We start from the raw sequence: 14891 nt of genomic DNA, 5'->3' as shown, positions 1-14891 counted from the left end.
GAGAGAAATGGGGAAAAGCTTCTAAAATGTGTTAAATTGAAGCACATGCAAGTGTAGGATTCAAAACTACATCATACAAACCTGGAAATCAAAAACGTTTTGTGGAATGTCAGTTAGAGTTATACTCACTTGTACTGTTATTTATGGTATCATTAAAGTCTATTTGGTTCATTTCCTTCATACTGATGAATTGAGAATTTCAGGAAAACCATGGTTATAAAAATGAGCAATCTTGAAAAAGTATGTACAGATAAATGTAAAATCACAAACTAAAAAATATCTCCACCCCTTGCCCTCAACTTACAAAAGGGAAACTTTCCCATGGAGGGAAAGTTCCACAATTCCCCTCCCTTCCCCACCCCATGTTCCCAATTCTATCTTTTTCTATTGGTTATAACTAAGTGACCTTGGAGCTGACAGAGGAGGGAGGGAACAGAGAGGCATGTTTATGAGGCTCCCATTGTCATCTGTAACACTTTGAAAGTGTCTTTTATTTCTCTCCCCACACCCAACTCAGCAATGTTTGCAAGATATTTAAAAGTTAAAGAGAGAGGGAAATTTTTTTCCCATATATATGTATATATATATACATATATACATATATATATATGTATATATATATATATATATACACATATATATATATGACAAAGGAATGCCCCCAGAAAACAGCTAATAGTGGGCAAAACCATGGAAAAAATGTGTGGCATCTGAGCTAAAGATTTCTCTTAAGGCAACAAAAGGAGAGGGGGTGTTAAGACTACAAAATGCCAGACAGGATGCTTTTCTAGACCTTTGGCTTTGGAGCCTGGCAGAGGAGTGGGCTTCCCACCCTCTCACTGTGGCAAGCAAACCTAGGGCCATGGGCCCAGCATCTATAGCACCTCCATGGGCAGGCTGGTAGCTCTCTTATACATGGGCGCTCTTGGCATGAGTGGGGGAACTGGAGCCCGAAGAGTAGTAGAAACGGTTTTCACCAAACGACTGGGCATCTCCGGCGCAGCAGATGATGACACAGCCACCCACAAGGCACAGCATAGCACCGATCCAGCCCGCGTACAGGGAGTAGCCAAAGCTCACGATGGTGGTCTCACGGTGGGCGCACACAGGAAACCAGATGGTGGCGACCATGGCACAGAGAGCTGGGGAGACATGGAGAGGGCTGTGACTGGGCATCCCCATCACACACCAGCAGCGGGCAGGCTCCCCTTCACCCCACATACGCACCCCTCTGGCTTCCAACCAGCTCCCCAAACTCAATACCCTCAGTTCTGCTCCCGCAGGGGCAATCTGAACCTAAAGGTTTGAATCTATGGAATAAGCTGATCAAAAGCTTGTACCAAACTGCTAGGTCCTTATTTTTTCAACAGGTGATGGAGACAAAAGAACTCTGATGTAAAAACCTAGAAATACATCATTTAAGTCCAAAAAATATGTATTTGTATTTATTTATATATCTTGACTTTATATACCTATAATTATAATTCTACTCTTACACCTACCTATTGCATTATAATTCTCTCTTTACATGTCTACTTCCCATTCCAAGTTCTGAGTTCCTTGAAGGCAGGGCCCATGTCTTATGTTTGTAAAGTCAGAGTTTAGCTCAGTACAAAGCACAGAGTATGTGCTCAATGTATACCAGTTGAATGACTGGATGACCTGAGCTATTCGAAAATGAGAAACAAGACAGTGTCCACTCCAATTTCCACTCTATTCTTTCAGTTTGGTCAATTCATAGTACAAAGACCGGAAGAAGCTATGAAAATTCTCTTGCTGTGGTGAATACTGCCAGACCTCAGTGGAGTATCGGCGAGGAGTCTGAGTTTGTATTGTGCTGCTTCACAGTCACAAAATCTCCATACACACATGAACAGTTCTCAGAGTAAAAGAAGTTACCCATTCAAGGGTTGTGACCCATCACAACAAATGTCATCACCATAAGAAATAGCCTCTACATCATTTAGTTTTTCACCTCCTCCCAAGCAAAGTAACAAAACAGGGCAGGCATGGGCTTCCCTGGTGGCGCAGTGGTTGAGAGTCCGCCTGCCAATGCAGGGGACACAGGTTCGTGCCCCAGTCCGGGAAGATCCCACATGCCACGGAGTGGCTGGGCCCGTGAGCCATGGCCGCTGAGCCTGTGTGTCTGGAGCCTGTGCTCCGCAACGGGAGAGGCCACAACAGTGAGAGGCCCGCGTACTGCAAAAAAAAAAAAAAAAAAAAAAAAAAAAAACCAAAAAAACAGGGCAGGCAGGAGCCTATAAAGACTTGACAAAACATTTTAAACCTCTACACTAGCACTGTCAAATAGGGTAGCTACAAGCTACATGGGCTATTGAACATTTACGAGGCTAGTGAGACTGAAAACCAAATTTTGAATTTTAATTAATTTAAATTTAAATGAACACATGTAGCTAGTGGCTAATGTACTACACGACAACGCTCTAGGCAAAGTAACTCCATTCTTCTTTTGGTATCATCTGATCTCTCACAACTACAGCAGGACAGAAATTTTAGTTAAAGATGTAGGTTGGGATGGCACATTAAAGTTGACAGACCAAAAAGTAATAATAATAATAAGGTTTCTAATTGTTAGTCAAAAAGCCTTTGATAAATTCACTGCAGGGCACTGCACTGTTTGCTACAAGGGGTACCCTTGTCACTTTCAACTCAGAAAGCTTTTTTCTGCTCATACAGAGTAATTTTCTAACTTACTTCTATGCCCACAGAGAAAAAAATGTAATTTTTCTTTAACATAGCACTCAAATCTAACAGCCCTGTACATTAGTTCTAAACTGAAGAAAAGATTTAAGTCTTACCCATTTTGAAAGACCTTTTAGACTATCTCATTGCACTTGTGTAGCTTGTAACATAGGGTTTTGTGGACAACACACTAAGCCCATCCCCACAAGGTGTGTATAGATATATATAAATAGATGTGATTCCTGTCCTAAAAAAGTATAGATCCCAGTTGGAAGTCAGAAGTAAGAAAGTGAATTTGGGGGCTTTGAATTGCTCCAACTGGCTTTCTAACAGTTTAAATTCATTCCATTAACTGTGAACTATTCATATATTTAAGCAGTTTATATATTGACAGATTATCTAAGAAGCTAAAATCTATCCATATGTTAATAGCTTCACTTAAAGAGTAAAGCACCATCATGCCAGCTTCTGTAATGTTTTTATACGCGATACCATAAGAAGATGTATTTTCCTTCTGTGAATAGAGTATTCTCAAGAACACCAGTTGATCTGGTTGATGGAACCTTCCCTTTCCAACGCAGGGCTTTGAATACTTAAGGTACAATTTTTTTCTTTCTCTTCCTCTGGCCACAGATTCCAAATCTGGCACTCTTGGAGAACTGCTTGGCTATTGTCATAGTTATACTCTCAGTGAGGCACAGAGAAAAGCCTTTTCTCTATCATGAAAGGGGCACAAGCTTTTTCTAGAGTGTTTGAGCCAGAAAGAATTGCTCTAGATTCTTCATATCAAGACACAATCCAGCTACACATCCCTAGATGCCAAAAAGGGGCATTCGTTCTGATACAGGAAAAAACAGCAACCTAGCAAGGGCTTCCAAACACCCAAGCTTGATTAGAGGGAAAGGTGGGGAGGGAAAAGCCGAATTCCATAGGGGAAAAAAAAAAAAGATTTGATTCCCAGTTGATTTGGTTCAATCCAATTGATCTTTCCTATAAACTATTAACTGGATTCAAAACAAGTTATGGTTCAAATTAAGTTTTATGTTTTTCAATTACTTTGTATTTATATATACCACACACACACTCACACACACACAAACAAAAGCATTCTCCACATTTCATTTAAACCTCACTTAACTTGCAGGTTGGTTTAGATTTTATAGAATAAGATTTAAAAGTTGCCTCTAATTTCACTGAACTCTTTCCCTTTTCCTAAGCAAAGTAATAAAGCTAGGCTATCTTCACGTAGGGAAAGAATCAGGCTCGCTATTCAAAAGTAATTATCAGTCTTGATTTTGAATGTTTTAGAGATTTTGTTAGATTTTATTCCTATATAATTCACTAGAAAAGGAAAAATCATAAAAATGTTTGAACATTTAAATAATGAACTTATAGGACTGGGTGAGTGAATGGGTGGATGGATGGACAGACAGATGGAGAGATGAGAGGTAGATTCATTTCTAGTCTATTCTCCACCTCATCCACACCAAAACTGACTTCCAAAATTATAAAACTTTAATGTGACTTTAACACACTCAAAGCTACAAGCTCATGATTTACCTCATTAAAGATTTCCTTCTTTTACAATCCATGCAAAACAAGGCAAATGAGCACCAGCAGGCTCTTTATTTCCTAGTAGATAATTGAACTCTGGGTGGAATTCCTGTGGCTCTCAAAGATGGACCACATCAAAAACCACTAGAAGATGACAGACTGCCACACAACATAAAGGGAATGAGAGGTTCACTGTGACCTTCAACTGAACTCACAATGAAGAATGTTTAAAAACTAAAAAAGGAGTTTACTCAATTTCAGCATGGTTTGAAGGGAAAGGGGATTTACTGATTTACTAGTTTTAATCAGTAAAGTTAAAAATGCAAGTCATATCATACTCAACTAAAAGATGTGACACATTAATAGAACTGGCAGTAATTTTTGGCTTTCTTAAAGACATAGGAGGCCTGCTAGAACTATTGCTATTTGCAGAGAGACACACACATACAAAGAGTTTGTAATGATTCTCTCCATATTTGGGGAAAATAAAGAAAATGTTTTTCTTAAAAAGTCACAGTTACCCATAAGGTAAAGAACATTGAAGGAAGATAAAGGGAATTTTCATTTCTTTTTATGTCATCAGAATTTATTTTTAAATTAAGTCTCTAAAAATAGGACAGGGGCAATTTTAACACTTAGATTTTTCAATTTGTTTCTCCTCTTCTACCTTCAGAAGATGCAACAGTTACCTGCACAAGAGGAAAAAAATTCTGCCACTTGTGGGGGACTAGAAAGTGAAAATTAGGAATATCTTCATCTGAAAAAAAACAAAAGAAGGAGAAGGGAAGAAGAAAGCTTCACTGTGTAGATATAGATTCATCTGGACTTGGTCCTCTCACAAGCAGAATTCCTTGCTCTTCATAGAATAAAATTGTTTGCCCTTTTTGATAAATTTCAAATAATTTAATACAGTCAGTTCTTTAGTTGATAGGAAATACCCTTATTAAAAGTTAGCAACGATCTTGATGTAGCCAAACACAGAAAATATTTGGGAAGGCAGTTTAAGAGGAATGAAATGTAAGTGTAGCTTTTCATCTACTTAGGGATTAGATGACACAGGGTGATACATGATACATGGAGTTAAATAAATGTGATGAAGTTGAATAAAATTGGTACAGGTGTGTTTGGCTTTGGAGGTAACAACTTAGAGAGAGAGAGAGAGACGGACAGACAGACAAAGAAGCCCAGAAAGACAGAAGAGCAGCAGACCCTGACATTTCTTCCTTCCTCCAATGAACACCTCTGTTTTCAGGCTTTGTCACTTTCAGTATTAAGCATTGAAAGAAATTTTAAAGGCATAATTTCCAGCACAAAGCAATATTTTCATTAAAATAACTTAAATTACTCTGACTTACATTAGTAATACTGGAAAAAATCTTCCTTGATCTGACATCTGAGATTTGCTTCAAAAAAATCTGGGGAGGGCTTCCCTGGTGGCGCAGTGGTTGAGAGTCCACCTGTCGATGCAGGGACACGGGTTTGTGCCCCGGTCCGGGAAGATCCCACATGCCGCGGAGCGGCTGGGCCCGTGAGCCATGACCGCTGAGCCTGCGTGTCCGGAGCCTGTGCTCCGCAGCGGGAGAGGCCACAGCAGTGAGAGGCCCGCGTACCGCAAACAAACAAACAAACAAACAAACAAAAAATCTGGGGACTGGGAGAAAGGTAGACATACAGAGACGAAGCAGATTGAATGTGAGTTGATCATTATTGGGAATGAGTTTGGGTTCACAGGGGTTCATTACACTAGCCTCTACTTTTGTGTATGTTTCAAATTTTCCACAACACCTTTTTTTAAAATCCCCTTCCATTTAACATTTTACAGTGCACCGAACGCCATCTTCCGCAATTGATGCTATTATGTCATACGATCTAACTAGCAATTCACTTTAGCTTTTCACAAAGAAGCCAGTTAACTCAAGACAACAAGTAATCAGACTTCTAACCAGCTGTTGGTTGGAGTCATATGTATTTGTTGTTTCCTTATAATTTGAAACCAGAAAATTTTTTGTCTTTCCTTTTTTCATTTGTCACTGTCTAAATTTTGACTTAAGAAAACAGCTGCCAAAGGACACAGGCCTCTATGCAGTGACTTTTATGAAGATCTAATATTTACAACAATCATCAAGTCAATGGAACATTTGAGTACATTATTTTCCTGGCCTGCTTTCAGCACTTTTTTCTCTTTATTTCTATTCCACACATCGTTATCTCTTTTTTTCCTACAACCTTTTTTAAAAGCCAACTTCGTGGTTATTTGTTAATTTTTTAAAAAACACTGAAGTTAGAGACAGAAAAGACCTCATAAAGCAGTTAATTCCTCCAATTTTACTAATAAGGTCATTTTAAGCCACAACCATACTAAGATGCCACATCCTTTCTTCTACCCACATGAAATTTGATTTAGATTAGGAACTCTGTGTAAAGTTAATGAGTTTGAAAGAAGACTTTTTCTATTATCTCAATACTCCGGGATTAAGGGCATCACTGTTTAGTTCACACCCAAGGATTCCCAATCCCCCTAGGACATCCGATTCTCTGTGTGTGACAAGCTCAATTTTTCCCACATTTGCATATACCCTTTATTTTACGGCACTTTCGTTATTAGCCTATAAGTTCCAAGTTGAAAACTTTTTTCCAATACAAATAGGATTCCTGAGGCCATACTTTTTAAAAGGAGGAGAGAAGACGAAGGATTCCACTTAGGAAGGAAAATACATTTCCTTTCCTTCCATTCCCTACCCCATCTCCCCAAGAAACACCCAAATCAGGTACTTTGTAACTTATAGTGAGATGAGAATTAGACTGAATCAGAACTAAGCTTGAGCATTTTCAGTTGGGTAGCTTATCATGACTTTTCATAATGGAATAAGTCAAAAACTCAAACTATTGATCCCTACACTCTGGTTTGTACAAAGTAAGCAAAGAAAATATTTCCATTAGACCAGGATGTGACCTGGTGTTTCCAGGAACAGTTCGTCATCTCTCCTTACCAGTTTCACGTGTGGAGATGACCCTGCAGACATCAGATGTGATGGAAGGAATACCCAGTTGCCTTCTAGGTTAGCTCTCTATTTTCTCTAAACAACAACATCTATAAAATAGCAACCAGTTGTTGAGCACCTACTAGGCGCCAGACACCATGCATGCTAAATAACTTGCATACATCATTTCACTATTCTTACCAACCTCAGAAGCAGGCAGTATTGTCCCCATTTTATATAAAGCCTCAGAGACATTAAGTAACTGGCCCCATTCACACAGCTGGAAAGCGGTAGGTCCAAGATTTAGTACAGTTGGTCTGACTCCACATAATAAGATGAAGCATCTCAGGGCATAGATACCTCTTGCCTCAGCAGGGGCTCTAGAAAAGCCATAGGTTAGAATTAGATTTGCCTCTGCTCCGTCCTGGATCTGAGGCACCTGCTGCTCTTTGAACTACTCATCTGGCTTAAGAAGTCGGCAGCATCAGGCGCCCATTCCTTCCCCCACAGCAGGAACCAAATCCTCACAACACTGAACTCAGACTCCTGAGAAGATAAGCTGTTGTACCACAGACATAATTTTTTTTAAGCTTTCTGAAAAATAACGAAAGGTTTTCAGAGTCAGGAAGAATTGATTTTAATTAAAAGTGCTTACAGTTTTCATCCCAAGATTAGCTTTGACACCATTTCCGGTTCCCAGGCTCCCACACCCCAGTGTGCCTGGCCCCCGTTGGAAGGGGACCACACCTCAACTGGAGCACCTCTGGTGACCCCTAGGACAGAAGCCCATCCTGAGCCACACAAAGGGAGGCTTCACTCTCTCTTGTTCCTCCCACCCACTGCCCAGCAGGGGAAACAAGGCACTCGGGCTCCCTGCCGAGAACACCTAGGGGAGGCCAGCAGATGCCACACTTGAGACAATGAGCTTTACATTTCCAGATCGAGCAAGCAAGCGAGCTTGTTCCAGTCTAAACAACATCCAACCCAAAGGCAAGCTGCGACCCACTGAGAAACAAATCCAGGCAGGAGCCATCAAAGAGGACGCAAGTACCACTTGAGATGCAAGGCTACAAGAGGGCAAGGAGCAGTGCCCTCATCCCATCCTTACAGCGAGTGGCCAGAAAGGGGCAGCCTCCCTGGGGGAAGGGGTGTCAGATCACTCAATGCCCCCTCCATCGTCTCCCTCTGGGGAGCAAACAAGGACTGAGAAGCTCACACCCATACCTGCCCATCCCTCTCACTCTCCTCTCTATGATTCTGTCTGCATCCACCAACCCACTTGAAAAAGATGAAGAAAAACAGTATTTAATTCGTCTAGGAAGTTTCAAACAACGGGTTGTTATTTTTTAATAATCATTATATTCAACTGGACAATTAAGTTGTTTTCAGGGGTTTTTAAAATACCAATTTGTCTCTATGACTTTGCTTTTGTATCTTTATTTTCTACAGGGTTTGGGTTTGGGGTTTTCTCATGTATTCTCTTACTTGTGGATATTCCGTGACTCTCATATGGAAGGCTAGGATTTCTAAAGATGAACACTCAACACAACGGACCCATCCTTTGGTTTTGGGATCCTCAGAGCTAAAGAGAAATCCTTCTGAGGCTTCTGTAAGAATGTGAGGAAAGTTACAAACAACTGCAAATATCTAGGATGAAAAGGGTTTCACCTGGATTCTGCAAACCAGTTTACTTGTAGAGCTTTTGTCTACCTACTGGAAAGGGAGTTCAGATGCAAAGATCTGGGCATCGAAAAGCACTACAAGGAAGGACCCTGTGAGTTGGATGAAGCATGTGATGCTGATTGTGTGTTCTGTGTGGCACTCCCACACAAATTCTTTGTGGCGGGAACCAAAATGTCCATGCCCAAATTCTTCTCTGGAAATTACAGAGGTTTTCTGGTCTTTTCACTCCTATTAACACACACACACACACAAGCCCCTTCTCTGAATTCTCCGTGGCTTCACAAGCCTCTAAAAACCTCCATCCCTTTGCAATCAAGGGAAACCTTACCCCTATGTCTCATGTCTCCTCACCTCACCGGTGTCACTGTGGGTGACCATCACTAAGTGGTACTGATCCACACAGAACCCTGGCTCCTTACCTTTCCCCCTCAAACACATGGTCTGATACCAGTTTGGGGATGGGAATTTCCTGTCCCAGGAGAACATGATTTATATCTAACTCATATCCACACCAATGTCTCCTCACAATGTCTCAGGGCACTTGGCGACAAGAGCTGCTGTTCTTAAAATGCATGTCAGAGTGTAGAGCTAGAAGGACCCTCCCTAGGTTGTTAAATCAAGACCCCCGTGTGCAGGTGTAATCAGGAACACTGAACAAGCACATGTCGTGTCCTTGGCCTGAGCTGTCCCTCTCTCCAATCCATGACCTGACCACCTTCTATCCAACTCTCAAAATTCATCGCTAGGGTCCTCTGCTCTGGAAAACTCCTCCAATCTGGATCAGGTGCCTTCCTATGTGTGTGCACAGCCTGTGTACCTTTTTTAGGTGAGCAAGCACACCAAGTACATCAAGATGTCCAAGGACACTCAAAGCAGAGACTACCTTCTTTTCTCCAATATCCCCAGTGCCTACCATAGTGCCTGGCACTCAGCAGATGCTCAGTGAATGCCTACTGAATAAAAGATGGAATCATCACCTAGTGATCTACTACCCTCAGCATCTTACTTTTATCTTGCCCTCCTCTTTCTCTGGTCTTTCTTTATATGTTAACTGAAGTTCTCAATCCTGGTTGCACTCAAGAGTCACCTGGGAAGCTTTCAAAAAATATCTTTGCCTGGTCTAATGCCCAGAAATTCTAATTCAATGGACCTGCAGTGGGACCTGGACACAGGTGTTTCCAAAAAGGGATTCTATCGTGAAGCCTGAGTGGAGAGCTGCCCTGTAACTCTCTTCTGCCTTCTGTTCTCTCTCTTAGGTATACCCTCAAAATCCTTTTTGTTTGTTTCTTTTACACTTTTTTTTTCCTTGGTGGTGCCAAACGGCCTGTGGGATCTCAGTTCCTGGACCAGGGATTGAACCTGCACCCCCTGCAATGGATGCGCAAAGCCCTAACCACTGGACAGCCAAGGAAGTCCCTTAACTTACTTTTATGTTCAGTGACTCCCACAGACATTACTTATCCCTCTGCATCAACCGCCCAAGAAACATAAAGGGATACACATTGTGGGGGGCTTTTCCCCCAGTGGATTCACATGCCTTCCTTGCACATGTCTCTTGAACTCGATGAAGCAGCAGCAAGACCCGAGATTCTTCAGGTTTGCTGGGAGCTGGGGTGCTCTACAGAAAGCTGTCTTACCCAGCAGAATGAGCATGACGCCAGCCAGCTGGGCCCGCCTGTACTTGGCCACGCCAGGCTCCTGGCCCATTCGGATGAAGGGGAGAACCGTCAGCAGCAAGAGAATGGCCGGCAGACCCAGGACTGAGGCAGCGATCATCAGGGCTCGGCAAGCCTGCACGTAGCCTGGGAACAAGAGTGCAGACAGGGTGGGTTAGGCCACGGGTCCCCTTGAATCCTCAATCCTGCCTCACAGGAATTCAGCACCATCTGCCTTCCTCCCTCTTGTCCCACTCCAGGACTTATAATATGTTAAATGTTGTCCAAGATCACTTTGCATGTTCAACTTTTAAAGTGATTCAGTGACAAAAAAAAGGAAGGTTGGGGGCTGGAGAGACTGAATGGGGATCCCTGGTTTAGACCACTCATCCAAGCTTCCGAGATGAAGAGGCCAAGAGTACAATTACACTGTTACATCACCTTGTGAAAAATTCAGATTAAAATTCAAATCTTTGAAGAATTCTTCTGTGATGGTCTGTGTTGATCCCAGCCTGCTGTTGATATGCTCTACCTGTGTGACCTTGGGCAAGTGTCTTGACACTTTCCTCACCTACAGAGTAAAAATAATAATAGTACCTACATCTCTCCAATGGAATTCAACTAAGATTAAATTCGTTAATTCATGAAGTGCTCAGAACAGTGCCTAGCACAGGCTAAGTACTCCAAAAAGGGTCAGCTATTATTACTGGTATTCCTAATAGTACTCTGTGTCAAGGCAGTACTTTTATCTCCAGGTGTACTAGGTGATTTTGTCCCTTAACCATGTGCTTTTAATTCACATTGTGTATAAACAGTATGTGGCCCTAACTAGACTAAGCTAAGGCTCAGGCTTCCTCTCTTGATATCTCCCCAGATACTGCTTGCTCATGAATCCTGTCCCCTATAGACGGTCAGGCTCCATCTCCTGCCTCTCCGACTGGGCCCTGGGCATGCTTCCACAATGGTCCACTTTCCATAAAGGCATCTCTCCAGTCCCAGGGATTCCTAGAAGACAGACACCTGCCTTGGTCTTCATGGAGTTAACACAGTGCCCACAATAGATGATGTAAACATACAATTATGAATGAAGGAATTAACGAGTTGAATAATAAGAGTGGAGCAAAGCTACCTGAACTTTATACTGTCAAATAAAATGCCAGGTAACTACTTTATTAAGAAACAGATTATAATATGTGCAATATTTATGTAAAATAAATCTGACAAGATGCTGGGAGAATACGACACAATTAAATGTATCGTTTCTCACTAAAACACTCCCCCTCCTTCAAAAAAAGGGGGTGGGGGAGTTGTAACTCTCCCTCTTGACTCAGAGGAAAGTAGAGCTAGTGACGTGGGGGAAGCAGAGGTAATGGCAAACCCCAAAACAAGCCCCAGCTTCTGCCTCATGTGCCAGGACCCTCACACTGAATGTGGCCAGCCTACCTGTGCACCAAGACCCAACTGCAAGATTGCCTCTTAGCAAGATTTGTTTTGCCAGAATTCAGACTCCACAAGGACACACTCCCAACAATCGTCCAACTCAGTTTCTTCCGAATGAAGGGCAATCAATCAATCAAGTATCTGTTGACTTGAAGACCCCCAGAAAGGAGCCACAGGAGGTCTGGGGCAAGACCTCTGACCTCAGTCCTAAGCCCCTGCGACTGGTCAGAGAACCAGGGCTGGCATAAAGGAGAGTCAGCTAGCCACCCGGATTCTGAAATTCATGGCACAGTCTGTGAACATGCTAGGTGCCAAGGCCACATTTGAGAATCTAAAGATGGAGACTGAGGTCTGTCCCTGTGCCCACCTACTGTGTGAGGGAGGGGACCACAGGAAGGATTAGGCCCTCCCTAAAATGTACTCCATCTGTAGGATGGTCTATGTTCTCTAAAAATAAACCACTTGTCACTGAATGCTCAGCAAACTTAATTTCAGGAGGAAGGAAGCAGAGAGTCATTTTCTGCTTCAAGTCAGATTCTTAAAAATACCATGCCCAGCTTTTAATAAAAAATATAGCTGCCATTTATGGAGCCTCTACTACATCTAAGGAGGCTTACACTTCTCATCTCATTTAATCCCCAAAACAACTCTGAAAGATAGGCGGTTGGTTTCATTTTAATTTTTAAAAGAAGACAACTGGGGTTCACAGAGGTTAGGAACTTGTCCCAAATCACTCGGATTGTGAGCACTGCATCCCAGAGTCTGACCCAGGTCTACCAACGGCAGCTTTAACTGAAGGTGGGTCCACATCTGGGTTCCCCAGACCTCTGTCATTCTGAAAGTCCAAAATGGAGGGCAGGACTGGCACGCACTGTGCGTACCTGCTGTGTGTCAGGGGCAGTGCCAAGTACAGGGGAAGATGCAAAGAGGGTAGGATGCTAGCTATATCTTGGAGGAATTTAAAATGTGGTAGGAGAACTTGACTCACAAACAATGAACAGAAAAGTTGAAACGTGCACTGACGGGGATAGGGGTCAAATACCAGGGTGGCAAGGAGGAAGGGCAGATAGATTCCGACAAGGACCTGGAAATAGGAAGCACTTGAGGTGAGGCTTAAAGGGGGGCAGTCTTCGGGAGCGAAAGGCTCATCCAGGAGAAGGCCAAAGCCAAAGCCTCCCAGACTGGCGGCGGCCTCGGGGCCAGTTACTCCGGCAGACCGCCCAGTTACTCCACTTGTTAAGGAAACTGGGATAGGCCTTTAAAGGCGCACCATCCTCAAAGGCTAGCGAGACAGTCGTTCTTAGGCCTGGGCCGGGATAAGCCATGATTCCGAGCAGAAAACCTGAAGGGGCTCCGGAGACCTTGTCAATCATCCAACTGGCTCGAGGTTTAAATCTGAATTGAAACTTGCCCAGAATTTTTCAACGGGGCATCAAGTTAAGATTCGGCACCGGCTGGCGTCGGGGAAGGTGGAAACTAGGCAACTCTTCCCTCCCCTCCCCACTCTGAGGCACAGCCGTAGGGGAGGGGGCGACCCGCGGAGGTGCGCCTTTTCCCAAAGTGAATGGGCCCTCCCAGGGGCGCCCGTTCTTCCCTCTCCGACCCCAGGGTGCGGAGACTGGGAGGGGAGTCTCGGCAGGCCCGAGGACCGACGCCCTCCACTGCGGGGGCAAGGGGTGGGGGAAATGGGACAGGCCCCGGGGCCTGTGGGAACCGACTGCGCGCACGTAGGAGGGCCCTAACTTGGCCAGGACACCTCGGCCGTCCCACAAGGACTGGGAAACTCAGCCTGAGCCTGTTCGGATAGCTGGAATGCTTTTGTTTCTCTCTTTCCTCCTCCAGCCTCTGCGGGTGGATTCTAACAGGGAAAGCAGGGCGCCTGCAGGAGGAGGCCGGGGGATGAAGTACTTCTGATCCACCCACAGTGGGAGCACGCGGCAGGTGAGGCTACGGTAATTAACACGTACGGAGCTCCAACTATGTGTCTCTGTCTCAGTTCATTACCTTCTCAGGGTGACCCGGCCAGTGGCCACCACTGTCATCCCAAATTCCAGATAAGAAAACTGAAGCTGAGAGAGGTTAAGTTCAGGGCTACCTAATTCCTCCTCAACAAAGTAGGACGGAAGGTGTCAAAAGATGCCCCAAAGTCTTCAAGCCCCCAAATGATTCTGTGAACGCTGCCTAATGCTCCCCTCCCCCGTCTGCCCGGAAGGAAAGGGTTTATTTAGGACAGCCACTTGCAAGGCAGGGTCCTTACCCGGCAGGATGAGAATGTCCACCAGGGGCTTGCAGTGGTACAGCCCCGTGGCCAGGACGCAGTCGGCCCACAGCCCCTTGGAGCCGAGCTCGTCCAGCTTGCGGCAGGTGGGGATAGTGTAGCCGCAGGTCACCACCCAGTCATTGGTGGACGTGGTGACGATGATGCCGATCCAGCCCACGAAGCTCGTGACGAAACCCACTATCTGCAGGCATGTGGCCACCATCGTGGCCGCCCTGGAGACCCTGCGCCTCGCCCCTCACTAGCTGTGCCCGCGCCCGGGCTCGACGGCGCCTGGCCCGGTCCTCCTTCTCCCGCGCTGGCGAGCCGCTGGCCTGCGACGGCGAGATGCGGGATGCTGGAGGAAGCGGGAAGCCACGAGACGCAGCGAGCCCAGCTGCACGACGGGCGCGCGGCGAGGACAGCAGCGCGGCTGGGCAGCGCGTCCCCGCCCCCCTCTTTAAACCCCGCAGACCCGGCCGGCGAGCTCCAATCCGCGACGGCCCCGGGTCCAGCAGGCCAATCGCCGGGCGGGGTCAGGAGTGGGATGTGGAGGGAAGCGGAGTTAGGGAGGGGGTGATCCCGCCGCCCCGCCGGCGAGTGTCGCACGGTGAGTGT

At 44.7% G+C, this 14891-nt stretch overlaps 1 protein-coding gene across 1 annotated transcript; it reads right to left on the bottom strand.

Moving 5' to 3' along the window:
- Nucleotides 1-909: 909 nt before the first annotated feature.
- On the bottom strand, nt 910-14600 carry CLDN11 (claudin 11). The gene is made up of 3 exons (XM_060100025.1): nt 14274-14600; nt 10559-10723; nt 910-1142 (listed from the first exon to the last, which is right to left on the bottom strand). The coding sequence occupies exons 1-3, from the start codon at nt 14497-14499 to the stop codon at nt 910-912; spliced, it is 624 nt and encodes a 207-aa protein (XP_059956008.1). The 5' UTR covers nt 14500-14600.
- Nucleotides 14601-14891: the final 291 nt, after the last annotated feature.

Source organism: Mesoplodon densirostris, chromosome 5, assembly GCF_025265405.1.
Source record: "Mesoplodon densirostris isolate mMesDen1 chromosome 5, mMesDen1 primary haplotype, whole genome shotgun sequence".
Taxonomy (NCBI): Eukaryota; Metazoa; Chordata; class Mammalia; order Artiodactyla; family Ziphiidae; genus Mesoplodon; species Mesoplodon densirostris.
Note: the sequence above shows the minus strand (reverse complement) of the source record. Positions and strands in the feature narration are given on the sequence as shown.